General features: G+C 48.5%; 1 protein-coding gene across 2 annotated transcripts in view; it reads right to left on the bottom strand.

Annotated features, from left to right (window-relative positions):
* The window catches only part of SORL1 (sortilin related receptor 1), a 154,232-nt gene that overhangs the window by 108,745 nt on the left and 18,188 nt on the right, over positions 1–27,299 (bottom strand). For both annotated transcript variants that reach the window (XM_035009158.1, XM_035009159.1), the window contains exons 3-6: positions 22,349–22,474; positions 15,643–15,804; positions 13,989–14,056; positions 8,324–8,504 (exon numbers count right to left, since the gene is read on the bottom strand). In XM_035009158.1, the coding sequence (XP_034865049.1) occupies positions 8,324–8,504; positions 13,989–14,056; positions 15,643–15,804; positions 22,349–22,474 (537 nt within the window). The remainder of the gene's footprint in view (positions 1–8,323; positions 8,505–13,988; positions 14,057–15,642; positions 15,805–22,348; positions 22,475–27,299) is intronic.

The following is a 27,299-nucleotide window of genomic DNA, read 5'->3' as shown; positions in this document are numbered from 1 at the left end:
CCAGCAAAACTGTTAGGCATAGATCCCAAAAGCCCTCTTTAAGTCAATAAAATTTTATAGCTATTTATAAAGGTCAGAGGATCCATGTAAGTTACCCTATATAAATCCCTATAAATATATATGAATACACAGATGTCCGTGAAAAACATACTTCAATGCTTTATACTTTTTCACTTCTTCCCACTGTGGTTAAACCTTAGAAAGGAGCCACTTTTCTCAGTGACACTGGGGGGGCCATCATTAGTTAAGCATTCTTAACGAGTGCTGTTGGTTGGCACGAGAATTGAGAATTCATACCAAGGCCAGTCTTCCTCCATGGATGCAAAAGTCAGAGTACAAAGGTCATAAGAAACCTCAAAACAAACCAAAAAAACAACAAAAAAAGAAACCTCAAAAAACATGCGTCCCACTTCCTTCTGGGACAATAATTCCTAAGCCGGGACAATTCAGGTCCACCCCTAAGGAGTCACTGTAATACTTTCTTGCCACCAAGAAACATACTAACAATTTTGTAGTACACTGTGGATTGTCAGATAGATGTATCAAAAGCTCCTACTACTTTCCTTAATGAGCCATGGGTTGTTGTGGTGGTTGAGTTTTTTACCACAAGGACAAAAGTGAAACGTGCTCATGAGAAAGAAACATCCAACAGTACAGACAGATGTAAAGTAAAATGCAGACACTCTGCTCCCTACCCTCTACTCACTCCTCCTACCCTACTCCCCAGGGAGTAAAAGGGAACAGGCTCCCATGGGGTCTTTAAGGAGTGTTCTGTACCATCACCCCTGAGCATATTTATATAGGGACAGAGGATGCTACACTTACCCAACATCCATTATTCCTTCCTCCTTAGCAACAGGATCTTGACTGCCACCCTAAATAAACCACTGGGGTTCTCTACCTTTTGCATAACTGCATGTGGCCATGTGACTGAGTACCAGTCAATACCCGTAAACCTAAGTGGTGTGTTGGGTTTCTAGGAAGGCTGCTGGAAGGGACTTAATCAGTGGGAAGGGGTCCTATTTTGGCCTATCTGTCCTTACTCTTTCTGACTCCTGTAAAGACTCAAAGGCTAGTATAGATGTCCTAGACCAAGAGGGAACGGTGAGGATCGAAATCATTAGTCAGGTTGGTGGAACAGAGAGAGGCCTGGGCCCCCAGGGTACCAGGTACCAACATACCAGCCCTACACTGCCTACCTCCAGGCAGCATGGAGGAGAGGAAAATAAGTTTCTGTATTCATTAAGCCACTTTTTACTTCTACTCTGTTACCAGTAATTGAACACAATGTCAATTTGCTACATGTAATTTTATTTTCCACATAAAAATATCCTTGTGCAATTCAACTTTCTTCATTAACAGAGTCTCTTAGGCATCTTTCATTTAACAGCTCATGGGCTCTGACATGATTTCCAGAAGCACTCTTCAGTGAATATACCTGTATATATTACCTTTCCCAGAACTACACAAGAATATCTGTAGGATGCCATTCTTAAAACCCCTAGGTCAAAGTTTTCATTTTTGACAGAAAAAATAGCCTTCCTGAAAGGCTATCCCAGTTAATATAGCTCCCAGCACAAATATTTTCACCAGCGTCCAGGAGGTATTTCAATGCTTCAAGTTATGCCGGTATTCTAGGGTCTGAAAATGTAAGATAAGATCTTTGTTTCATTTGGTGCTTTCATTCCGATAAGGAAAAATAAATTGATGTAAGTAGCTGAATAATCTGGATTTCAAAAAGTGCACTTATATTTATGTTTGAGATTATACCAAAGGAAACGAGAGGTCAAGGAGGAAAGAGCAGAGAGAACTAAATAAATGACACATTCTTGCCAAGTGAAGGCCACAGGATGTCACAGTGAGCTCTTCAATTGGACGTTTCACGGAGAACAGTGGCCAGAGAATGAGGGACCCCGCGGCACGTGGCGGACAAGGACACAGTCCAGAACAGGCTCTAGCATTCACGCCCACCTTCTCCTCTGAGACAGTGACAAGGGTTCAGCAAAACATCATCATCCACATTAGTGTTGTTTATACTAAAATATTTATAGATAACATTTTATATATATTTTATTTATACATGTTTATGCTTTAAAAATAGTCCAAGAAAGGGGCACCTGGGTGGCTCAGCCAGTTAAACGTCCGATTCCTGATCTCAGCTCAGGTTGTGATCTCAGGGTCGTGAGATCGAGCCCCATGTTGGGGTCCATGCTGGGCGTGGAGCCTACTTCAAAAATAATAATAATAAAAATAAAATATTCCAAGAAAAAAATAACCAGTGGGTACACAGCCGAAAAGAGATTAGCAAATGTAAATAATATTGAGGCTGAATGAGGGCACCTGTGGCAGTCCTATCAGTATAAACTGTGCTTTTATGTAGATTTGAAAACGCCCATCATGAACAGTTTCACAAAGTTAGTATTCACTGCAAGCACGTCAAGAATGGCTGAGGAAGGAACTCTGAAAATCCACTCATCCAAAAAGCAACAAGAACACTGACAAAAATTCTCAAAGTCAACTTTTTTAGAATTCAAAAAATTAAATAAAGGCTTGCCAAAACCCAAAGAGCACTTATTGGAGAACAGTGTCAAAGCTCAGCAAGAAGAGCCGACTTTGTGGCCTCAGTCCCATCCCCTTTGCTCCAGCTCTGCGGTAGCCTCGGAAACCCACAGCCTCGCAGCTCCGGGAACTGTGAAAACCAGCAGCCGCGCGGTCAATGGAGGGGACAGACTGTTGCCACGGCCAGCTTGAAACTGCATTCTCAGGTCTTCTCTACATATAACCTGCCTCAGCTCGCTGCACAGACAGACCTATGGAAACAGAGACAAGTGTTTCACATCGCAGCTGCTAGAGTGACATGGCACCAGGAACTCACAAAAGGCTTACGGAAAAGCTGGGGAAGTAGATGCCCCTAAGAGGCTTTGATAAGCTCTGAAATATTCCGGGGACTCTACAAGGTCACACACGCAAGAGCTGTGAGTATGCTCAGAAGAGAAGCGAAAAGGGCCTAATCACTCATGGCTGGGTCTACGGAAGCAGGAACTGAAGGCTAAGGCAGAGTTGTAGATTGCACTAAAGGCAGGCCCCCCACCCATGCTCAAAGGCCCTCAGCAAAGGCTACCAGATGTACTGATTCAAAGCATTTAAGAAAAATCTCTGTTCAATCATTAGCTAACCACGAAGCCTAATTATCAAACATTTCATAGCCACCACACACAATGAAGAATGCAAACTCTACAAAATTAATGAAGGAAAGTCACAAACAAAACAAATACAGGTAACAGTAGGAAAAGGTAACAAAAACCATTTTGGGAAGGGGCTACTCTGATATAAGCAGTTGCCACCTTATACCATCGAAAATGTCTGATTTTCAATAAAAGGATAAGACAAGCAAACAGCAAAGTATGGCCCCTACATAAACACCACACACACACACACACACACACACACACACACAGAGTCAATAGAAACTGTTCCTGAGGAAGGCCCGATATTGGACTCACAAACAAAACATTTAAATCCCCTATCATAAATATGTTCAAAAAATTAAAAGAAACCATGTCACAAGAATTAAAGTAAAGTATGAGAACACAGTCTCACTAAATGAGAGTATCACTAAAGAAACAGAAATTATAGAGATACAAATTCTTGAGTGGGAAAGGACAGTAACTCACAAGAAAAAAATTACCAGAGGGGTTCAACAAGAGATCTGAACCGGCAGAAGAGAGAGGCAGTGGACCTAAAGACCCATTAATTCTGATGATCCGTAATAAACACAGATGAAATCTAGAAACATTATACTAGGAAAGAAAACAGGTACAAAAAGTCCCATGGCATAAGATACTCTTTACATAAAGTGTCCAGAACAGGCAATTCTATGAGGCAGAAAATAGATTCCTGGTTGCCAGGGAGGGGAGGGGAATGGAATGGGGGTGCAGGGGCTGGAATTAGATAGTGGTAAGCATTACACAACTTTGTGAATAAGCTAAAAACCACTGAGCTGTATACCTCAAAAGGGTGAATTTTATGGCATAGAAATTATATCTCAATATAGGTGTTATAAAAATTGATATTAAATTTATTGGTATTATAGCTTTATTTATAATGTTTGGGTTTTATTGTTATTCATAATGTGTTCAGGTTTTATTGTTGCCTATAAATTATATGCATTAAGTGTTTATACCTAGCTTTATGTTTACATACATTTAAGTAACGTTATAATTAATTTGTCAATAACTTGGTTTTGGTCAGTTATCCTAAAAAAAAATCACACTCCAATTGTGATCAGCTAACTTTTCATAGAGAAGCCCACAATCTTGAGATGATTACTAAGTTTTCTTGTTATCTCTACCAACATTAGAGACTTTAAATTAGCATAATGAAGATTAGAAATTGGTTTTCCATAGTGGTTGGTTGGTCAGAATAGCGAAAGTACAAATGAGCTCTTTTGGGAGATCAGTGGCATGCAAGATATCTGAATTGGCCATAATATCCTGAAGATAACACTCTGGCATGAATAGGGCATAACAATTTAAGGAGGCCTGTAACCTGAACTTTTAGGGGTAATGTCCACAACTTATCAAGCTTTTACACGAGAGGATTCTGGTTGCCTGATGCCAACTCAAAGGGTAACAGAATCTTGCCTCTACAACAGGGTTGGTTTTCTGTAAAGATCCATATAGAAGTATTTTAAAGTTTATGAGCCATCCCGCCTCCATGCAACTATTCAATTCTGCCACTGTGACATGAAAGCAGTGATAGACAACATGTAAGCAAATGAGCATAGCTGTTTCAATAAAACTTTATTGACAAAAATAAGTGAAGGGCCATAGTTTGCCAATCCCTGCTCTAGAACATTGTGTCTGCATCACCTAGAAGAAGAGAGGAGATGCCATCAAGCCCATACATTAGGTCTTTGCTTACTGACATACATTTGTGCAAGAAAGGTGTGGACCTGGCTTTCATGATAAGCTGGTGGTGAAGCTACAGAAGAGCAGCTGGCCCTCACTTACCTCCAACATTCTGGCAACTATTGATATCTACCAGAAAGAACCTAACAGCTGGCTATTGCCAAGTTAACGAATCAATGTTGGTCCAGTTTGCAGAAGTGCCTCTTTGCTGCCTCAATGGCCTATCATTTTGATGTAGACTATTAAGACAAGTAAGTGAATGTCATGTCAAAAAACATGGAATAAAAATTAAACTTGGGTTAAAAAAAATATCAAAGGGGGGCCCCAGAGTGGTTCAGTCAGTTGAACAACTGACTCCTGATTTCAGCTCAGGTCATGATCTCAGGGTCGTTGGGTCGAGCCCCACATCGGGCACTCTGATCCGCATGGATTAGGCTTGAGATTCTCTCTCCCTCTCCTACTGTCCCTCCCCCACCCCCTCAAATAATTAAATAAAATCTTTAAAAAAAAAAAAATCAAAGGGCATCAGAAACAAAGCACATATGAAATAAGAGCCAGACTAACAGGGCACAGGGGTATTCGGAAGATTCAGACACCAGCTCCAGTCCAGAATCCAGATGGCTGTCCCCACATGTTCTAAAGAGCTAACTTGCAAAGAATTATAATCGTTCATGGTACTGGAAAAAAGCAAAAGAGTTAATCACCCAAAACCAATTTTCTGTGGTTTTGCAATTAGCTCCTTGACTTTCCTAATTTGATTTGAATCCATTTAATATTAAGGTCCCTCAGAATTCCCCAAACCCAGGCAGTCTGAGTGCTAAGCACACCCCAGATAAGAAGTTACACTTGCAGACCTCACAATACTCCTACTGATACAGTTATCCAACCAAGGCCAATGTTGTTTATCCTTATGGCTCAGCAGTCTAATGTAATAAAGAGGAAGAAATTAAAAGAGGGAAAACACTCATTTTATCACCCACAGCCGGTTGGGTCTCTTCCCTCATCAACCCATCCAATCTACAATGATCCTTTGATGATAGAACTGACTATTCTGCATACAGAAGACCTCAGGGAAGAGCTTCTCAAATTTTGGAGATTCTTAGGCAGCCTAAGGATGCTGAGAAAAAAAATGCATTTGGGCCCTGAAATCCGCTTTTGGAACAAGTGCTCTTGAGTGATGGTGCTGAGATTGCTCCTAAGACCACAATTTGAGAAACACTTCCATGTGGTGGCCTACCTCATCTGGCCTAGAGCCTCTAGCTAACACCACTGACCCTGGAATCCGGTGGCCCATCCATGTGCTGAAAGATGAAGCCAACACATAACTACAGGTTTGTCACCAATATCCTATAAATAAATAAACCATACAGAGAGGTGAGAATTGACCAAGAAAGTAACAATCATTTAAGGCCTCCTACCACTCCCCTAAAAAATCTACTGGCCTATGCTTTCTAAATCAGGTGGGCAGAGATGGCATTCATTCAACTACTGTGCATCTGCTATGTATCAAGCATTGTGCAAGATACTGGGTACCACATCAGTGATGAACAAGGCAGACACAGCCCCTGATCTCACCACTGACCAGGAATAACAATAAATTTGTTCCCAGCGCCCTGCATATCAGCCATGGCGAGAGAACAGACATAGCCGTTAGGGTGGAACGGAGGGCTTAGAAAGCTCCCACTGGGATATTTCTTTAGCTCTTGGGTGTGAGATCCAGAAAAAACAGGCATAAGAGGAATGCACAACGGCTCTCCACCTCAGCCCCGAATCAGTCAGTAGGCAAATCTAAGAATCAGTCACTGTGTCTTAGAATCAAGAAATTAAAATCATATAAATAAACTCAGGCCCAAGGAACTAAAACAGAAAAGACCCAGGAACACTGAAAGATGAGAGGCAAACCAGGACCTTGGGACTGCCAAGAGGATGTCACAAGGTAACAGTCCTCAGGCCTGGTTCCCCACACTGCGCTCCCTCCTCACCACAACCCTGCCCAAGGCAACCCAAGGATGCTTGCCTTCTGAGTCGCTGTGTGTGTGTGTAAGAGAAAGAGAGAGAAAGTGATAGGCAAGGCAGAAAAGGAATGATCCAGCAACTGACCCAATGCAAATAGCCTGACAGAAGAAAAACTGCCATAATTATAGTGGCTTTAAAAAACATTTTGCAAAGTATGTAATGGGGCACCCCTCTTGCCTTTAAGCCACCCACATCTTCTCTTCTCATCTCAACCTTACTCTCTGCTTTCCTTGCTGGGGAGGTCCTCTCTCTACCCTGGAATCCTACCAAAGGGGCCAGCTACCCATCATATATTTTAAGTGAGAATCTGGAGGAAAACATTACACCTGATTTTAGTCCCTAAGGTTAACTGTGACAGAAAGCAAAGCGCCTGCCAGTTACCAGCGGCCGTCTGCAGAGCCTGAGGTCAAGGAGGGAATGGCCCCCATCAAGAAAATAAGCTACGGGGGCGCCTGGGTGGCTCAGTCGTTAAGTGTCTGCCTTCAGCTCAGGTCATGATCCCAGGGTCCTGGGATCGAGCCCCACATCGGGCTCCCTGCTCGGCAGGGAGCCTGCTTCTCCCTCTCCCACTCCCCTTGCTTGTGTTCCCTCTCTCGCTGTGTCTCTCTCTGTCAAATAAATAAATAAAATCTTAAAAAAAAAAAAAAAAGAAAAAGAAAATAAGCTACGGCACTCCAGGATAGCGGCCCAACCTGCTCTCCTCAGGACGGTTTTGTTCCTTTACACAGGGCAGTGCAGTCGCCGCTTGCAACTTGAGACAGTCACAAGGCAAGCCCTGTTAAATAATCAAGTCTGGTTTTAAATGAGCAAGCCTCCCCCCACCTCCCCAGCATCTGGCTCCATCCAACACATCAAATCAAGGGGAAGATTTTCCCAAAGGCTGAGAGTTAAGCTACTTACTGACAGCTGGAAGCTTAATCACTGCTTTTCTTAGAGCATTAACTCCCACTAGCCAATGACTACACATTCTATTAGCCATGGAAATTAACATGTGTCCAAAATTCCCAAAGACATTGGCCTAATCCAAAAGGAAATCAGGCGGCGAGATTAAAGCAAATTGCCACAGAGCCCCACCCCTCCTTTCTGTGTTCTTTTAATTGGGATGTCAAAGAAACACGTGTTTGACAAGGATGCTTGGCTACCAGGAAACAACCACATTCCAAGAGCCCAGAGACATCCCGAGTGGCTGTCTGAGCTTCTCCACTCCTCTGACCTCCTGGGACCATCCAAGCCCCACGGGAATGCCCGTCTATATCCAGTGCCCCTCAGTCAAGCTCCCCGGGGCACGTTGACCCCTTCCCTGCATATTCAAACCCACCGGCTCCATCACGGAATGCCGAACCTCTGAAAGGAAACTCAAAAAGGAGTTTCCACGTTCCTCAGCACCTTCAACTTACCACCACCTTTGTAGCAAACATGTACTTGTCCCGAAGCTGAAAGTCTTTCACTTCCTCCAGGATCATTTCCTGGTTCTCCCGGGACTGGAAGAAGTCCGTACTTCGGAAAACCGTGGAGTAGCCAGAGGGTTCGTGCCGTTCCACGTAGATGGTGTTTGGCTTGTCATAGGGATCGATACCCCTAGAGGAAAGAGAGCAGTTTCTATCATCACTCTGTTTAAGCAACTGGAGACACCGAGGTTCTGCCGTGCAGCCAGCCTGCTGGAATTGAGGGACACAATCCCACGCTCTCTGCCACAAACAGAGCCCTTTGGTTGCTCCTCGGTTCAGTGGGGAGGGAAAGTGATCGCCATTTGTCAAGTGTTGATGTTGTTACTGCTTTCTTCAAAGTGCCCTGGGTGTCACTCAAGGCAAGCCTTGGCCATGCCTGAGATGAGCAAGAAGAAGGAAAAGTAAAAGGTGGGGTGTTTTGGAATCAGTAAGCAAGGGACTGGTTGAGGCTGTCAGTGAGTTTCTGACCTCAAGTTGTAAACCTCAGAGAATGAAGGAGTGTGTTTTCCCAGGCCCGTACGCTCTCAGAACAGCTCTAGAAGAAACCACACGAGGAACCAGTGAGCCTGATCTTGCTAGCAGGCCCTGCCCTTTCTGTCTGTCCGTCCTGGGCCACTGTCGCTGATCCGTGCAATCTGGAGTCATCCTACCAGTGCAAAGTCATGTTCTGCGAGGCTCCTTTGCAAACTCATTCTCACATGGACTGATCTCCCTGATGTCCTTCAGAAATTCAGAGCTCATTTCTCCCCTCACCCCACTCCCTGCGCTCCGTCAACAGAGCACCCCTCTGCAGGGAGGCCCCCGCCCCGCCCCGCGTGCATTCTGACCTGCATGTTGAAATCCTACTCTTCTGAGGTCAAGTTCAAGGCCCCTCTTCCAGGAAGCCCTCCCCCAAAGCTCTCCTCCCTCCTCCCAATACCCACGATGTACCTGTGCAGTGTTCAATTTCAAGCCTTATGTATTAATGTTATGTGAGTTTCAAACAAAGGTAGAAAACTGTTTTGGGTGGGTGGATTTTGGAATCACTCTCGTGACTTTGTACAATGGTGCTTCTTATTCACAGTGGTGCTTCTTATTCACTGTGTTCTATTATTCACCATAATGTGTCTGAGCTTCCTAGAGAGAGTACAGATGCCTTTAAAGGCCATGTCTTATATTTCTTTTTGTCCTACAGGGCTCCCAGCTGAACTGAATCTTGCTGCACTGAATCCTTGGACCACAGTACAAAGGCTACTCCAAACTGAAAACTCTAAGGTTGACTTGATCAAACTCCCTCAAGAAGAATCTCAGAACAGGAGTCTCCCCCAAATAAGGCCCCCAACAACAGCTGCAAGGAGGACTACTCTGCCTCAGGTTTCCTAATGCTCAACAAGACACCAGGCCAGGCAGACCATTCAGCACATGGGAAAAATTAGGAGGAGAGCCTCAGAGGGAGGATGCAGGGATGACCCAAGGAAAGGCAGGACTCACTTCTGGACCTGTCTTTGCAGAGTGACATATGCATGATGGCTCTCAAGGTAATGAAGGCTCGGATATAAAATTCCTCCAAAGATATACTGTCAAGAGAACGGGAAGGGGGGAGCCTGGGTGGCTCCCTCGTTAAGCATCTGCCTTCGGCTCGGGTCATGATCCCAGGGTCCTGGGATCGAGCCCCGCATCAGGGGGTCCCTGCTCAGTGGGGTTCCCTCTCTCACTGTCTCTCTGTCAAATAAATAAATAAAATCTTTTAAAAAAAATTTTTAAAAAAGAGCACAGGAAGGAAGGGAGGGAGGGAGGGAGGGAGGGAAGGAGGGAGGGAGGGAGGGAGGGAGGAAAAGAGGAAAGGGGGGAAGGAGGGAAGGAGGGAGGAAGGAAGGAAACAAGGAAGGAAGGGGGAGAGAAGAAATAGAAACCAAAAGGCATGACTTTGGCCCCACAATCTGGAGTCTAAGCAGAGCACTGGAGAAGCCAGCAGGCTTGGCCCCAGTGCAGGAGACAACTGCTCATCATCAGACGCTCTGCGTGCGTATGTGTGGGGGTGGTGGCATGTTCTCTTCTTTTCCACAATTAGAAGTACTGATTAAAGTACTTCCTCTACCCTAGAGGATATGCAAATTAAAACAAAGCTGCTGGATATTTTTAAAAAGGCAGAGAAGAAGGGACCTTCACTCAGAGAATTTTGAGACTGAGCTCACCTCTGCTATTCTTTTCCTAAACAAAAGCAGTATCTAGAGATAGAAAGAGATAGAAAGAGCTGCGACTTCCCTCCCAATTCTCTTCCGTGATCCCGCTGTGGACCTCCCGTTTCTGAGAGCCACTCCGCCTCCAAGCTCGGCTACTTGCCCATCGCTAGCTTCCACTACGGTCTGGTCTCTTGGCCCTCGTTTGAAAATTCCAAGCCTTGCTCCATCTGTGATCACAGTCAGCAGTCCTCACCGGGCCTCACCTACAACCCTTCCATGGTGCTCGGCCAGGCACCCCTGAGTCCCTCCCCAACTGCCCTTCCACTGTCCCGCCTTGCCGATCTCCAGCTCTGGATTCCATAGACCACTGGTTTTCCAAACGCCTGCTGCTCCCAGGCTGCCCGCATTATTGAATAAATGTATGCCCTTATTCTTAGAGAGGTTAGATTACACTCTCACTTATCATGGGAAATCCTAGGGGAAAATCCTCCAAATGGCCTGAAATGCCCTGACACCAGACACGTAGTTATCTAAAATAAGACAGGCCAGGCCTTTCCCCTAAGATATCAGCATATGTGCACAGAGGCAAAAGTACAACATACAGATTCCCCAATGTGATGTTCCTTTACTCAGTCATCCTGCTAGTGTGCCCTCTTAATATATGGTTATGTAAGCAGATGAAAGCCCAATCTGTCCCCTTAAGACACATATAAAGCAAAAGGAAGTTCTAATGGTACTCCTTGGGTAGAGGTTATACTTGGATAAGACTGTGGTCATAATTTCACTAAGACAATACAACCTGGGTCCAAGGAAAAAAACAAAAGGATCAGAAACAGCTGTCTCTTTGAAAAGGAAGTCCAATGGAGCCTGAAGATACTCAGCTGTAGGACCCCTCTACATCTGGGCTCCCTCCCATCTTCGCTGTCCTCATTCACCAAGGAAGCAATACCAACTCAAAGACATTCCTCTGCAAACAGAGAGCTAAAAGAAGCACAGACAGTATGTACCACTGCATTTAATGAGGACTAAAAACCACATGGAAACCTCAAAACACAAATGATAAACTGAGAATTATAAATGAACACACACATGTGGTATCTAGTGTCACAAAGGCCTAACCTCAAATATACAAAGAGCTCCTGGAAATCAATAAAAAGACTAACCATTCAACAGAAAAAGGGCCAAGGGCATGAAAAGACATGTCATAAAAATAGAAATAAAAAAGACACGGGGCACCTGGGTGGCTCAGTCATTAAGCATCTGCCTTCGGCTCAGGTCATGATCCCAGGGTCCTGGGATCGAGCCCCGCATCGGGCTCCCTGCTCCACGGGAAGCCTGCTTCTCCCTCTCCCACTCCCCCTGCTTGTGTTCCCTCTCTCTCTGTGTCTCTCTCTGTCAAATAAATAAATAAAATCTTTAAGAAAGAAAAAAAAAAAGGAAATAAAAATGATGCTTAAGCTGTTAAAAGATGCTCAAACTCATTCATAGTAAGAAAAATTCAAACTAAGACTATACTGAGATACCCTGTCTTACCTAACACATTGGCTGTGGAGAGAAGCACAGTTCTATGTTACTGAGATGAGAGCAAAATTTAACACTCTCCATAGATTTGGCAATCTCTACCAAAGTTACAATTTCAATGCTTTATTCACTGGGGATATATCTGTGCTCAAAACTGACCAAAGCCCCTGCCTTTGTAGAGCTTTCATTCTATCAAAGAGAGAAAGACAAATAATAAGCCTAATAATCCCATATTAGAAAGTGGTAAGTGTTATGCAAAAAAATAACAGATCAGGGCACAGGAAATGACAGGGGAGTAGTTGCAATTTTAATAGGATCCTTAGGATAGGCCTCATTTAGAAAGTGTTATTTGAGCAGACTTGAATGAGATAAGGGAGTAAGCAATAAGTATATCTTGAAGAAGAGCAGTCTAGGCAGGGAAAAAAGCAAGTGCAAAGGCCCTGTGGTAGGAATATGCTTGGCATTAATCTGAGAGAAGTGATGGTGCATAAAGAGTTCAAAGTAGAGAGAGGAACAACATGATCTGACCTGTTTTTACGAAGATCAACCCGGCCATGTACTGAGAATTAACTGCAGAAGGACAGGAGTAGTAGTGGAAAGACCAGGTGGACAACTAATGAGTGACACTGGTGGCTTGGAGTAAAGTCATAGCTGAGCAGTAGATCCTAGATATAAACCAAAGGTAGAGACAACAGGATTTCCTGATAGGTGGAATGTGAAGCATGAAACAAACATGAAATCAGTGATGACTCCCAAGTTCTTGGCCTGAGCAACTAGAAACTGAAATGGGGAAGATTCCAGGGGCAGCTGACTGGGGGCAGTGGAGGTCAAGGGTCAATGTAGGAGGAATCAAGTTTGCTAAGTGTGAAGGGTTTGAGTGACCTGCTGACCCAGCATGTCTGCTCCTGAGAATCTGTTCTGCCCATTTGCCCACACGTGTACAAGTGCATCTATTCAAGATTACATACTGCACCCTGTAACAGTGAAAGATCAGAAGGACGTACGACTAGCAACAGCTGTACTTCTGCAAGTCCAGCCCTGTTGATTTCTCTCTCCTTCTCAAAACCCTATAGGGGCTCCTCGCTGCTTTCAGAATTCAGTCCAGATTCCTTTACCAAGCACTGCATATTCAGATACCAATGTCCCTTCCCGAACTTCACCCAACATACTGTCCAGAAGTCAGACTTCGTGTTCTCCACCCAAGTACCACAGTGTCCTCTCTCTCTGCCTTTGGCCATTCTGTTTCTGTCTGGAATCCCAGCCCCGCACACCTCCAGGCCCCTCCTGCTACCTCCAGCCTCTTGCGCACATCCTGGCTCAAAAGCAACTCCTCCATGGAGCTGGCTGGGATCTCCCCATCTGGAAAGACTAGTCCCCCCTCTGGCTTCTCCTGCTAGGTCTGTGACTTTTGTGTGTCTTCCATGATGTGTGTTCTGTACACAAAATGTCTTTTCTTGCCTCCTAAGCTGCAGTCTCCTTAATAACTATATCCATAAATTATTCAACTTCTTCTACCCTAAAGCATCGAACATGTTTCATATTCAGCAGACATCCAAAAAAAGTACGTTATGAATGAACAAGTGAATGAAAGTGATACAGAGAAAAATCCCCACTTCTGTTGTCATGCTCGAAGAGTGAAGGTCTTTAGAAATTCTAATCATGCAAGTGCTCAAGAGTCCCCTGGGTTCCCTGATGGACTGAAAAATGCAAAAGCTCTGTCACTTCTCTCACCCATAACTTTCCTCTCTGATCCCCCACCGCCCCACACAGTGAGTGTGTTGTACTCTCAGTTCTAATTCCCAGGTCTGGAATGTGCCTTTCCCGAACCACATGCTCCACATTTCAGGTGAGGGCAGGTCTGCCCTCCATGAAGGAGCTAGAACTGAAGAAAGGTGATTATGTAATTCAAACTTCTTAGGTGGAGGACTTACCAAGAAAAGGACTTCACATGTTCCTGAATCAGGATCCAGGTCTGGCCAAAATCATCTGACTTCCACAGCTGCAAAGACCAAGGACAAGAAGAGATCAAGATGCAAGAGGCAGGGACACCTGGGTGGCTCAGTCGGTTAAGCGTCTGCCTTCAGCTCAGGTCATGATCCCAGGGTCCTGGTATCGAGTCCCGCATCGGGCGGCTCCCTGCTCAGTGGGGAGCCTGTTTCTCCCTCTGCCTGCCACTCCCCCTGCTTGTGCTTTCTCTCTCTGACAAATAAATAAATAAAATCTTTAAAAAAAAAAAAATAGAAGCAAGGGGCAGGCATAACCTGAACGGCAAGGCCATCAGGCCCCGCCATAAATAACATGCGGTCTGGGAAGACGGGCCCGGAGATCAGCAAGGCCAGCTTGGTTACTCCAAAAGCGAATGAGGGTGGGGAGGCAAGGTGAGATCTGCACCTTCCCGTTCCTCTCCACAGTTACTAAGGCTTCAAGAATAACTACAAGGAAAAATGGGTATCGTCTTCCATTTATGGATCATCAGAAATTACGGTTTACTCGACACTAGCCATCAGGGATAGTAAAAACAAAAGGATTACACTGTACTTTCTCACCTGGGAAACCATGTCCTTAAAAACCCATAATGGGCCACAGGGATTAAAGGTGAACAGAGGGGACCCTGGCTAAGCGCAGGGGTAAAGAGCACCAAGGGGAACCACTTGAATGCAAACAATACGGCCGTGAGTGATGAACTTGCTGGTCTTTGCCAAAGCCCCTGAACTTCCAAACACAGCACCTGAGCATTCCTCTGGCCCTAGTGACCACACAAGAAGCAGCAGAAGACTAAAAACAACGTTCATCCACGTACACTGGTAAACTGACCCAGCCTGTACTTAGGTTACTCCCTAAGGCAAGGAAAGGTAAACAGATCATGTTTTGGTTAAACAACCTACAAAGAAAAAGATATGTTCCAAGGTTCCTCTGAGCCAAGCCATTCAAAACTCCTCATGAATCCAATCCTACAAGGTCTACTGGTTTCATGGTATTATACCAGACCAATAGCCTCGATTTGGCAAGTTTCAACCTTGAGAGATAAATCCCACTTGGGCTGTCTCCCCATCTCACTCTCCTTCAAGTCCAGATTTAAGGAGAAAAATACACATATTTATATTAAAGGCACACAAACACACACACATGTAGGAAAAAAATTTAAGTTAATGATAATTTCAAATAAATGGTACAAAAGCAGTATGTTGGTTGAGGCAGAGGATGGGGAAGGTAGAACAGAAATTCAAGATAGAGGTCCCAGCAGAGCTCAGACTCCAGGCTTTAGCTGGCTCTGTGTGAATAATTTCCAGAGTTTCGATGGACCCCCCCACTCAAACCCACAAAGGTGCATCGACATGGAGAAGGGCATGATGTCTGGCTACAAGGACCTGCCGAGCGCTTGGCATTGCCCCCTGGCTGGGAGGCAGACGGAGAGTGCCAGGGAGATACGGTTTTCCTCGGCCGTGGGAATTCAACTAGTACAAAGTCTAAGCTTGGGAGAGGAGGAAGGAGGGGCTGGGGGAGGTCAGTCAGAGGACACACAATCCCCACGGGCAGGAACAGAAAACCGGAGAAGCCCCACCTGTGTTCCAGAAGCTCCCTTACCTGCTTGTTGGGGTGAGACCTGTCAAAGCCCAGGAGAAGGTTGGAGGCCTTGCTGTGCAGGAGGAGATCAACTGCCCGGAACGGGATGGAAAAGCCTTGGATAGTGTTGCAGAAGTCAAACGTGATCCAGAGGTACTGGGCATAAGCATCTACAAAGATGTACTGCAAGAGAAACAAGGCAAGCTCAGAGCGGGACCTGGCCAGGGCTGCCCAATACCCACCCCCCAACTCCCTCCAGCAGTGTGTGTGGGGCCGGGGGCCTGCAGGGCCCCCACTCGGCTTCCTCCCCATCTCCTGGCCAGGAGGAGATGCTGGTGCCCACCAAGCAAGGCTCTGGGAAGGAAGGGGTGCAGGACAGGCTCTCCTTTCAGCAGGTAATTGAGCTGGTCAAGCCTATTTTTTCTTTGAATTGACCTGGCCATTCTCACCCTCTGGCAGGTCACTCAGGCACCATCAGAGGATGACTGGGACCCAGAAGGCCTGCTCTTCAGACTGGCTGCACACAGGTAAGCCTGCTTCCCTCCCTCCATTCTCTGAGCAGCTATGGGAAATCCCTACAATCACACCCATCTAGGAGGATGTTCTGGGCACTAGGCAAGGGGACGGGGCAGCCCCAAGGACCCAGCTGCCAGTGGGGCCGGCTGCCTCACTCTGGGGCCCGGCAGGAGGAGCTTGGCGAGCAGGGGCTTCACTTGACTTAGCCCTGCACAGGTAAGTGGCCCTGAACAAGTGGGACTGCAGAGTGACCGCCAGCCTAGAGAGTTCTCCAGGAGAAAGGACCGAGGCAATTCAACTTCACAAATGTGCACTGAATATTCCCCGTGGACCGGAAGCTGCAGGTTCCACAGTGAAAACCCAGAATCCTTGCAGTCTCGCATGGGAGAAAGATAGACGTGATCATGGGTGACTGTAACTCAAGGGAAAATGAGATTCAGTGGGGAACCACGGACAGAGTCCTGTGAAAAGCACGCAGTCCAGAGGAGTTCCAGTCTGGGAGATCAGAAGTGACTCCAGGGAAGATCTGGCCCTCGAAGGGCAGGCAAGACTTTCAGAGGGAAAGAACATCCCAAGTCAAGGGCAGTTTGAGTTTGGGGAAAAAAAGGGAAAAAAAAGTAGAGCACGGACTTGAGGACAGCCAGGAGGGCCTGTGGGAAAGGTCTACAGAGCACAGATAGTAGCAGGCCTGGAATGCACATGAGAGATGGGAAGGGCAGCCTCCTGTTCCCGGAAGGGTGAGGGCGGCTCGGCGGCCCACCGTGAACCAGAGCAAGGGGGACCCAGCTCCAAGCACCAACGAGTCCCTGAAATCCCAGAAATCAACAATCCAAAGGAACCCGTCCAAGCACACTTCCGCTCATTGACTGCATCTGACCCAGATCAATCTTCAGCTCAGAATCCTTTTGGCACAAGCAGCTTAGGCATGTCCTAATACTCTGTGCTTGCCTGACGCTGCGTCCACGTGTTCTTGCTCCTTCACCTTCGGCTTTTCCTTCCCCAATTCCTAGGAGTGCACTCTACATGTTCTTTCTCTCGTGTTTCTTCCACGGCATCTAACGTAGAACTCCAAACTCTGTAGGAGCCTCATTAAATCTAACCATAAAGGCAAGCGAATGTTTTGAAAGCATAAACGACCACAAGCAAATGCAATGTTGTAAAAACAATTATGATCCTAAGAGGACCATCATCATTTTTGGCATAAAAGGCATTCCCCAGAAATGATGGAGCCCATCTTCCTGCTCCGAAACCATCCTGGTTACTAGGGAACGGAGTGCTCTCAGTTTAGAAAGACTTCTCCAGACATCTATTCCATGGTTTCTAGGGATTTCACATTTGAAGATATAAAAATCATGTAGCCGGTTATAAAACGTATTATCTGTCATTCATGATAATAGCTCAATGTGTCCAGACCAGGGGCGCCTGGCTGGCTCAGACGGTGGAACCTGCGACTCTTGATCTTGGGGTTGAGTTCGAGCCCCACGTTGGGCATAGAGTTTATTAAAAAAAAATGTGTCAAGAACACTTAGTGTATGCCAAGCGCTGAGCAGACAAGTTGTGCATGCCTTAGCTCATGCTCATCCTCAGCTCATGTCATGCTTCTGGTACTCACAGCCAGGCAGTGCTTTCGATACAGTCTTATCCTCCTTTACTAACTAGGGCACTGGAGCGCAGAGAGGTTAACTGGCCAAGGTGAGCCAGGAGGCAGCATCTACAGCCATTTCTGGCCAGTTCGGAGCCCACCCCTTCACTGTTCACCAAATCCTTTCTTCTCTTCCTCCAACAAAGAAGCAGAACTTCCAGAATTTCATGCCTAGGTCTCACCCTGTGCCCCCGGGCTCATCCACGCGCCGCCTCCTCTCACTCAGCTCCTCAAGTCTGTAGTGGCAGCTCCCTCCCTGGCCTTGGGTGACCCCGTCTCATGCCAAGGCTCCGTGCCCCACACCTGACCACCCCGTCCTTGACCCTCCTCCTGCTCCTTCTTCCCCTTCGTCGCTCCCCACCCCTGCATAACCTCATCGCTCTTCCGTCCTCTGCTACGAACCTGCTCCATCCTCCACGCAGCTTCAACTACCACCGCTGAGATCAGGCACGTCAGGACTTTTAATCTATGGATCTACGGTCTGACCCTGACTTCTGACCTCCTCAGCATCTCCCCTCTGATGCGCCGAGATACTTCACTCCGTCGTCCAAAACAGCGTCTTCTGACGCCATCCGGCCGCGTCCCAAGCTCTCCACGTGCTACAGCTGCCCCAGGCCACAGTCCTCACAATGAGAGTTGGGGTTCCGCTCCATTGCCTTGCCTCGGCCCCATGCCCCATCAGCCACCCACCCAGTTATGTCTCTTCATAATCTCTGCTCTCCTTTGTATCCCCAGTGCTACCCATGTGGCCCACTCCCTACTGGAGTCCATGAGCAAACTGGGGCCGGGCACTGGGCTTTTTAGGCCCCCTTGTGTCTTCCAGGCCTTGGCAGGGTGTGAAATACTCAGAGGGCAATTGCAACGTCTGGCTGAGGAACCGGGCAACGTCATGCCTATATTACCACGACCCCCCTCATGACTTCCTGACCCCTCTCTAATCTTTCCCCTTTCCGACCCTCCTGCCTCTTGCCAGGACATGCATTTCCCTAGAAGACTCTATTTATAGCGAGTCCCCTACTCTAAGATCCTTCCATGGCTCCCCACAGTCCTCGAGGCAAAAAGCAAACCCCTCCATCTTCACCTGCCTGGTGTCTCAAAGTGCCCCAGCGCCAGCCCTCCATCCCTGAGAAGTGAGTCTCCCCCCGGCCTGTACAGAAACCACAGACTGGCACCCTGACATCTCTGCCCAGGGCCTTCTCCCCCTCATGGACTCCCACCAACTCTGCTCAGCTACTGGAACCAGGCCCGTCCTTGCAGCTCCATTTCCAATCCCCAGTACCCCATGAAGCCTTTACTTCTCTGACCTGACCTCGCTTAATGCCCAGCCCCACCCCCCGTGGCTTCCCGTGATCACTGAGGCACGACTGTGATGTAACCATGCCACCCGAGCAAGGGACAGGAAGTGCAGCATGTCCCACTCTGCCGTGAGGTCCCTGGACTGCCTGCCTGTTCAGCCTCCTCGAGGCCAGCCCCACAGATTTGCCAGCACAGCCGACCTAGCAGGTGCTTCCTAGCCTGTGTGATTAGACTGTGCGATTTCAGAAGTGTCCTCAGACACCCCCACCTCTCCCGCCCTGTTTGCAATCACTGAATGTTCCGCTTTGGGCTTAAAACCATGTTTCCTCTTAAAACACAAATACCTCTAGAAGCATAAAATAAGCTACAGAATGCACCTCCGTGTTAGCCTAAGTGATTCTCTCCAGGTCTCAGGTGGGGGGACCAGGAGCACGATGACAGGAGGAAGGGCGGAGGAGGCCAACGAAGGAACGTACCTCCATAAGGTGAGAGTGAAGGGAAAGACAGAGGGGCCCACCTCTCGAGGCTGGGAAGCCTAGCTGCACACTCTGGAACCTTCTGGAAGGAGCCCCAGACGTACTGCATGGCTGACCTCGGGTGCGCCGGGCGGGGCGGGGGGGTGTTGCAGCACTGTCAGGTGGCTAGGGCTGCACACTGCTTCAGGGAGGCAGCTGAGAAGGAAGTGGGCTGCTGCTGGCAGGTGCAAAAATAGACCCAAATGCTCACAGGACCCCACAGCCAGTCCATCTCCATCGCAAAGCAAAACCACTGGAGCGGAGCTTGCTTGCCTAACCAGCCCTTCCCATCCCCTTCCACGGGCACACACCTGCTCAGGCTTCCATGTGGCCCTCACGGGACATCCTCACCTTTCCAAGCCGCTGCCCAAGGTCATTTCAACCATTTCAAACCCTGCTCCCTGACAGCGCCCCTCATGTCTGCACACGGGGGATGTGCCTGGGCCCAGCACCCTGCTGGTGTTGACAGCAAGGCACCCAGCCTGCACGATTTTTCTCAGGAAGTGGTAGGTCCGGTGAGGCAATCTGCCTTCCAGGGGACAAAGACAAAAGTAACAGAAGTAACTGGCACAGTGAGAGTCACAGTTTCCTTCCTGAGAAGTTGGGGAGGGGTAACGACCTTCTTTGGGGAACCAGAAACTCAGCAGAGAATGCTGCATCTCTAACCCCACTCAGTCTGCTCCAGGCCCGTGCTCCACCTGTCAATAGGCTTTCCAAGAAGGTGGTTCCTCTTCCCTCTCCCCACCAACTCCCAAAGTACGTCCACCTCTCCCGTGAGAAGCCCAGGATGCCCCACCTCCCACACAGGGAGCGCCCAGGCTGCAGGCATGCCCTGCCCTTCCAGGACCCCAAACTCCTTGACGACCATGCCTGGCGTTCTCTTCTTGCTTGCCCAGCGCCCTGGCCCCGCCCTGCTCCTTCTCCAGACCTAATGCTCCAAAAGCCCCTCTCCCCCTGCACCAAACCTGCTCTGCAAGCCCAGAACATCATCTTTCCTGTCTTCTGACTACTCAGACGTGCGTGTGGGCCTAGCAACTGCTCACCACAACCCATGACAAGCAGGAAGGAAGTCAGGACCTGCTGGCAGACATCTGTGCCCTTGTGGTAGGAGGTGAGGAGGGGGCAGATGGAGCTCAAAAAGAAGATTCTGGAGGGACCACAGAATGGTTCCAAGGCCACAAAGGCAGTAAGAGTTAGCTCTGGGACAATGTGTAAAGATAATGATAATAATAATCAACAGGTACCTCCGGACAAGGTGAGTAATCGGAGCGTCATCTGCTCCTTGGAAGGCAGGGGGCACACAGCTCTATCCAGGGGAGATGTGGCACAGCCAGCAAGCTGGACCCTGGGGGCAGGGAGCCTCACCTCTCAGAAGCCAGAGCAAATCGCAAATCGGGCAGCAGGGCCCACCCAACCCTGGGGGCCCCAAGCCCCAGGCCTGCCCAACCAAGTGCAGTGGGAGGAGCGGGTGCAGAGGGCGGGCAGTCTTGTCTCCAGAGCCAAGTCCCTCCAACACCTCTTCCTTGCTTTTCATCGTGGAGCGAGTTAGGTAAGAGGGGAGCTGTTCCTAACTGTTCCTCTGTTTTGAGATCATCAGGCAGGGCTAATATTAACCAGTATGTACCAGTAGTAGCTAGTCTAGTTAAAAAAAAAAAAAATTATTTCTATACCCATTAGTACGTAGCTGCTTCCTTGAAACCCGAGAGAGGCCCCTCCTAAGCACCAGTGGCCTGGCCCCTTCCCCAGGGCCTGTCCACCATCCGGCAACTAAAAGGTTAATGCCTGGCCAGGCAGGGTGGCCTTCAGGACCCAGCTCCCTCCAGACTGGCTCTGTTCTGATTGGCCAGTGCCATTCCAGTGGCTAAATATTTTGAATAGAGGCAACCCGAGAAGCCAGTGTTGGGGGGCACCTGGCCAGAGGACCGTGCGGATCTTGTTCCTTTCTGGATGAGCAAAGAACAGCAGCTACCCTTACCTCGGAGCTTCCTGAACATTCTTAGGAGCAGTCATCCTGCCTCTGGAAACGAGCTAGGGCTCACCAGAGTGCGGGAGAGAGCCATCAAATACAACTCTCCAAGCTAAAGCAACCTAACCTTGCAGGCTGCCTGATTCCTGCCCTCTCGCCTCCGCCTCCGCCTCCCCCTCCGCCTCTCTGGGGGCCCAGGGCAATCTCAAATCAATGCTTCCTCCACATCCGACTGCCCGGGGGTCTACTGCAGAAACTGAGCCCCAGGCCAGCTAGCCAGGAAAACAAATCCGGAAGCACAGCAGTATCTGCCGCCTTGCCTTGGTGTTCTTCTCTAGGCCGGTACAGGCTGGGGGTGGGGGTGCACGCATGCGTGTGTATACACACACACACACACACACACGTGATGCCCACAAAATCAAGCATCCGGCAAGCACTCTGGAAGATGTGCATCACACGGTGGTGAAAGTCCCAGTAAACCCAGGTCTCATTTTTGCCACCTGTGAGACAGGCAGTTCATCGATTGGGGGATTTTCTTTCTGCACGTTAGCCTGACGCTTTGTCCAGAAATCCTGCCTGGCCAGAACCTGGCCTGCCCGATTATGCACGGTTCCACCCTGACACCTGTGTTCTGCTAAACTCCCTGGTTAGTGGAAAAACAGTCCCTGGCTACGGGTCACACTGCAGAGATGATGACGAGGAGCTCCTTCTCCCAGCCCCCCCGGTTAGCACAGCGGACGTCCCGGAATTCAGCCCCCTGAAGTCCCGACAGGCGGGATGGCGCCTCCTTACACGCTTATTGTCCACGGGGCTGTGGTAGAACTGGGCGATCACCGCTTCACTGCTGTTGCCCAAGCCGAAGCTCAATTTCTCGGAAATTCTCTTGAATGATTTTCCATAGTCGTAAGACACGTACACCTGGATCAGGGAGGAGGAGAGGACGAAGAAGAGCTGGTGAAAAATGTGGCCGAGAGACCTCTCCCTCTGCCCGCACCTGTCAACGTCCCGCCCTGGATCCCGAACGATGTTCCCGACAGGTCCCCGGCGTCAGGACACGACAGATGTGAAGAGATGATGCACCAAGGATAAGCAGGGCACCTCTCCCTCCGCCCCCCAACCATGTGGGGGGCAGGAAGCCCAGGAGCGCCACAGCCCCTTGCTGCCCGCAATACACAGGCTCCTTTCTGAGGCCAGGATGCTTCCTTGCAGGGGGGCCAGGGGGACCCACGGATGGAAACAATGATGACCTCCTCCCCATGGCCGGGTTGAGTGTCTAACCAATTACATCCAGAGGCAGACTGAATGTGGTTGTCTGACGGGGAGGGACCGGGGACTTGTTTTGCCATCTGCTGAAATGTCCCCAAAAGGTAATCTCATTCTTCAACCCTCTGCTGGGAAGGTCTGTTGCTCCGGCACTGCAGAGGTTGAAAAAGGAAACCCTCCCAGGCCTCCACGGAGAAGTCCAACAGGTGAGAAAGAAAAGTGCTGAGTGATTCGATATGCACGGAGGTCGAATGTATAGATTCAAGACGCCCCGGCCCCAGCACTCATCACGCTCGCTCATGTTGATGCAACTGCCTGGCGGGGGTGGGGGTGTGTGTGCGGGGGGGGGGTGGCAGTAGCCCAGGAGCCAGGAGCCGGGCCTCCTGCTTGCGGGGCTCCAGCCACCCAGTAACCACGGAGGTAAAATGTAAGAGGAACTGTCACTCACGGCACGCTTCCTAGGTGCCAGATACCGTACTGCCCTCCTCGTGTGAAAGAGCTCAGGGAGCTCTCCCCACAGCCCTGCATGGCAAATGCAGTTACTAAAATCACTTTCCAGATAAGGTAGCAGGGGCTTAGGGGATTCGTTTCTTGCCAGAGTAACAGAGAAGGTAAGTAGCAGCGTGGAAATGTGATCCAGGCTGCCTGCCTCCAAAGGCAGAAATCCCAAAGCCATCACACCTCCGGTAATGGATGGCGGGATACAAGCCGCCAGGTATTTTGCACGTAGACTGACTACCTAGGCAATGTGAAATCAACATAATCAGAGGATTAAAAACAAGCCTGATAGGTGAACAGAATATTAATAATAGTTAGGACTGGGGTAAGTTCTAAAGGAAAATGACAGGTGAATTGCAACAAGAATGGGAACGGCTGGACTCATCCCAGCACAGGTACACATCTGAAGGGTTTGTCAGGAGCCAGGGGCTGTGCTAAGTGCCAGATATGCAAAGACATGGCCTTTACACACATTGTAAACGTACAAACGTTTGTAAGCAACAACCCTTGTAAACAACGAACTACACGAGGCAGGTACAAAGGGAAGCAAGAACACACACGGGGCGTTAATATTTATTAGATGTCAAGGTTAGAAGAGCACAGAGAGAGCCTCTGCCAATATCTGGGCCACAGTGGAAGAAGCCCCATTACGAATGCTCATGCTTACAACACACAGCGTGTCCCCAACTGCCATGCACACAGTGAGGGGTTGCCATCAAAGCAGCCTCAAAATGCAGCAGGTTGAGAAGCTCACAGAGGATTTGAGTGAGTAAAAAGACAAAGTGGTGCCTCCTCACTTCCATTCTCCTGGCCCAGAATGGACACTGAGAGTCCCTGTTAGGCTCAGACACCAGATGTACTGAACTAATGGCTTCTCTAAAAGGGAACTCGGCCCCCTCCAGCTCCAACGTCCCCAAAATTGATAATCCACTATGAGTTACTTCCTCAGAAGCACAGAGGTGATAATAAGTCATATTAGGATAGCATTTTTCAGTATACGTTATCGCTCTTCATCTTAAAAAATTCTGTGGGGGGCGCCTGGGTGGCTCAGTCATTGAGCGTCTGCCTTCGGCTCGGGTCGTGATCCCAGGGTCCTGGGATCGAGCCCCGCATCGGGCTCCCTGCTCGGCGGGAAGCCTGCTTCTCCCTCTCCCACTCCCCCTGCTTGTGTTCCCTCTCTCGCTGTCTCTCTCTCTGTTCTTAAAAAAAAAAAAAATTCTGTGGGTCAGGGATGCCTGGGTGGCTCAGTCGTTAAGCGTCTGCCTTCGGCTCAGGTCATGATCCCAGGGTCCTGGGATCGAGCCCCGCGTCGGGTTCTCTGCTCAGTGGGGAGCCTGCTTCTCCCTCTCCCACTCCCCCTGCTTGTGTTCACTCTCTCTCTGCGTCTCTCTGTCAACTACATAAATAAAATCTTTAAAAAAAAAAAATTCTGTGGGTCAGCCTCACTCTGCCTCCCTCGGTGTACCTAGAATATCGCACATTGCTCAGTAAAGATTTCTGGAATTAAACATCACTATAAACCACAGAGTGAAGTAAATGAATATGTCCCACAAATGAATAAAAAAGAGAGTGACATGAATGAATCAGTGAGTGAGTGAATGAGGAATTATTTCCATTTAATAGGATGACAAAAAACCAAGACTCAGAGAAGTTAGTGGTCATATAGCCTGGAAGTTGACAAAACATAATGGGTTCCCTCCAGTCCCTGGTCCATCTGTCTTTCCACTCTTGCAAGTTACCCTTCTAAAAAAAATTTTTTTTTTTAAAGATTTTATTTATTTATTTCAGAGAGAGAGCACACGAGAGGGGGGAGGGGCAGAGGGAGAAGCAGACTCCCCGCCGAGCAGGGAGCCCCATGTGGGACTCGATCCCGGGACTCCAGGATCATGACCTGAGCCGAAGGCAGTCGCTTAACCAACTAAGCCACCCAGGCGCCCCTGCAAGTTACCCTTCTAGGAGGCTGCTCTCTGCTACAGACATATGGTGCTCTGTTAAAGGGGGAGATCACACACTGAGTCTGCAGGCCGGGCAGTGGAAGGAGTGGGGGGAAAGAAGGGGTAAAACACCAACCTTAACAAAACACAGACCTTTTCTGAGATCCTCAGCCACACCTGTCACTTCACGCTCAGAGAGACAACAGCCCTCACTACCAAAAAGCTCTTCCTTAATATGCACCTGTAAACAATCCCCATCTCTTTACGACTTATACTTAATAGAAGTCAAGAGTAAGTGTGTAAGGGCCCATCCTACGCCTCAAGACACTTGTAAATGACTCATCAACCTGCTTCCTCTGCTCCAGGTCGAACCATCCCAACATGATATTTTTATCCTGTCCTCATAATTCTTATTTCTATTGGATTAACCCAGACCCTAAGCTCCACAGGGCAAAGACCAAGCTCAGGGCTGTGCACAGCTATCCACCCTCCTCCACAACGAGGAGCCCAGAAAAGGCCTCTGCCAGTGCTCAGATAATGCCGAGTGGGCTGACGGCCTCGTGGTCTCCACACTGCACCCCCACTGTATGCTCTGCTTCAGTTCCCAGGGAGCGCCAGGTTGCTCTCCACTGTGCTCTCCAGGTGAATCTGGGCAAACATCCTATACTCGCTCATCTTTGTGCTCCCATAGAGTTTTTTTTTTCCTCCAGGCACAGGTTCTGCACTGATCAGTCCTCTCTGACTTCTCTAAGACATGACTCCCTAAAAGAACAGAATAAAACGGGAGGAGTCCCTAAAACTGCCAAAGTTGCTGGTTACATCACTGTCTCACCTATAAAGATGGTCCTTCCATGTGAGTGGTTTTGGATTCTCTCCCTACTTTAAAACAGCGTAATAATAATAATGAGAAGGACGAGAAGCAAGGAGGGGAAAAGGCAGAATGGAGAGCAGAGGCAGGGAGGAAGGAAAGAAGGGTTGAAATGTACAGAAAACATCTCCTTATCTAGCCCCGTTCTGAGTCCTTCACACCAGTGCTTCTCGAACGGTAACATGCCTACAAGTCACCTGGCACAACGTAGGTCACAATGCAGACTGTGATTCAGGAAGTCTGGAGTAGAACCTGAGATTCTGCCTTTCTAACCAGCTCCCAGAAAACACCCCTGGCTGCTGACCCACAGCCCATACTTTGGGGAGCAAGGTTTTACAAGCACTATCTCACTGACAGATGAGAAGACCAATAGAAGGTTAATGACTCGGCTCAGGGTCCGACTGCTAACGAACGGCAGAGCCAGGATTCAACCCCAGGCATTCTGATTTCAGAGCCAAAGCTCAGCGAGACACCAGCTCCACGGGCTCCCAAGTTCCACCCTGTTAGCAAGCTACCCAGAGCTGGCCCTGCTCCCCGGTCCATCCTGGGGGGCACCAATCATAACGTCACGCCACTCTGGGGGCAAAGGCAGCAAGTCCTACCCTTCCTGAAACCTTCCCTGGTTGATTCTGATCTTCCGATGGACACGATCTCTGCAGAGCTCCTTGGCCAATGTGGCTGCACCTGAGTACCTTTGCAAACTATGTCAGGAGAGGGCGGAAAGAGATAAGTGGGGAGGCTCAAGATAAACAATACCTATTGTCTCCTTTCATCAACCAGACTATCAGAGAAAAAGATGGCATTCCTTTTGGAATGCAGCCGCCAGTCCTCACGGAATCACACTTGCTACCAGTTCATCGGGACATTATTCATTTTTTTTTTTTTTCTGTTGAAAAGCAAACCTTCCGGGATTCCAGCTTCCAGATCTGTCCCTTTTTAATATACTGAATATGCATGACTTGGCCATTCTTCAACACACACACAGCTCCTCACTTACACTGGTCCCTTCCCTTCTGGACAGCTGACGGGGCCTTACGAACCGTGCTCCCACTCTTCTCTCAAGAAAGTCGGGGTTGCTACGATGCCCGCACCACCAACTCCAGCCTCCGAGTCATAATTTATTTCTGCGTTAACATTTCACATCAGAACATCTCCGTTTCAGCTGCCAAGTCTTTAATGT

The sequence above is a fragment of the Mirounga leonina genome, unplaced genomic scaffold (assembly GCF_011800145.1).
Source record: "Mirounga leonina isolate KUSES-001 unplaced genomic scaffold, KU_Mleo_1.0 Mir_153, whole genome shotgun sequence".
Taxonomy (NCBI): Eukaryota; Metazoa; Chordata; class Mammalia; order Carnivora; family Phocidae; genus Mirounga; species Mirounga leonina.
The sequence above is the reverse complement of the archived record's forward strand: the minus strand, read 5'-3'. Positions and strand labels throughout refer to the sequence as shown.